Here is a 735-nt window from a genome sequence, read left to right on the forward strand (position 1 = left end):
AAAAAAAAAAAAAAAAAAAAAAAAAAAAGCTAGCTGGATGTTGGGGTGTATGACTCGATGGGCAGAAGACATGTAGCGCAATCCAATCGGAGGGAATAAGTTCACTTGGGGGAAGTAAAGACAAAATTCGCAATTTCTACACATGTAACGATGGACGCAACAATATCAAGCAGCGTTGGCGTTCTGCATAAAATGGGATAATCTGGCACAGCAACATTCCTCACTGTTTTTCTTTTTTACGATTGAAAAGACGCAGCTTGGATCTGTTCACAGAGCAGCGTATCCCTCCTACATTGAGAAAAAAACAAACAGGAGGACGAAATGACCACGTGAAAAATGTACCAGTGGTGAAAAAGCAACAAAATTGAAGTTTGCACATGGGTTTAGGTCATCATCCTGGACTGAGAAAAGCTTCCCATTTTTGTGAGCATTCGCAAAAAAAAAAAAAAAAAAAAAAAAAAAAAAAAAATCGCTTGTGTACACAATTGTCAATATATAAATGCGCTTGTGTGGATTCTCACAAACATTATTACTCATTTGAGGAAATCCCTTTTTGTAACGATTTCCATTTCCATTTCCATTTCCATTTCCATTTCCATTTCTATTTTTAAAATTTCCTTTGTTTTGTCTTTTCATGTAAATTTTTGTATGTTGCGTGAACAATGCATGTTGTGCTTTTGATTTTATCTAGTTGTTTTTTTTTTTTTTTTTTTTTTTTTTTTTTTTTTTTTTTTT

General features: G+C 33.3%; 1 protein-coding gene across 1 annotated transcript in view; it reads left to right on the forward strand.

The window, feature by feature from the left end:
- Positions 1 to 368, forward strand: part of AK88_03971 (uncharacterized protein) — a gene marked incomplete at both ends in the record, with an annotated part of 5,411 nt that extends 5,043 nt beyond the window's left edge. Inside the window, one exon of the mRNA XM_012481581.1 lies at positions 274 to 368. Within this exon, the coding sequence (XP_012337004.1) occupies positions 274 to 368 (95 nt within the window). The remainder of the gene's footprint in view (positions 1 to 273) is intronic.
- Positions 369 to 735: the final 367 nt, after the last annotated feature.

The sequence above is a fragment of the Plasmodium fragile genome, assembly GCF_000956335.1.
Source record: "Plasmodium fragile strain nilgiri unplaced genomic scaffold supercont1.50, whole genome shotgun sequence".
Taxonomy (NCBI): Eukaryota; Apicomplexa; class Aconoidasida; order Haemosporida; family Plasmodiidae; genus Plasmodium; species Plasmodium fragile.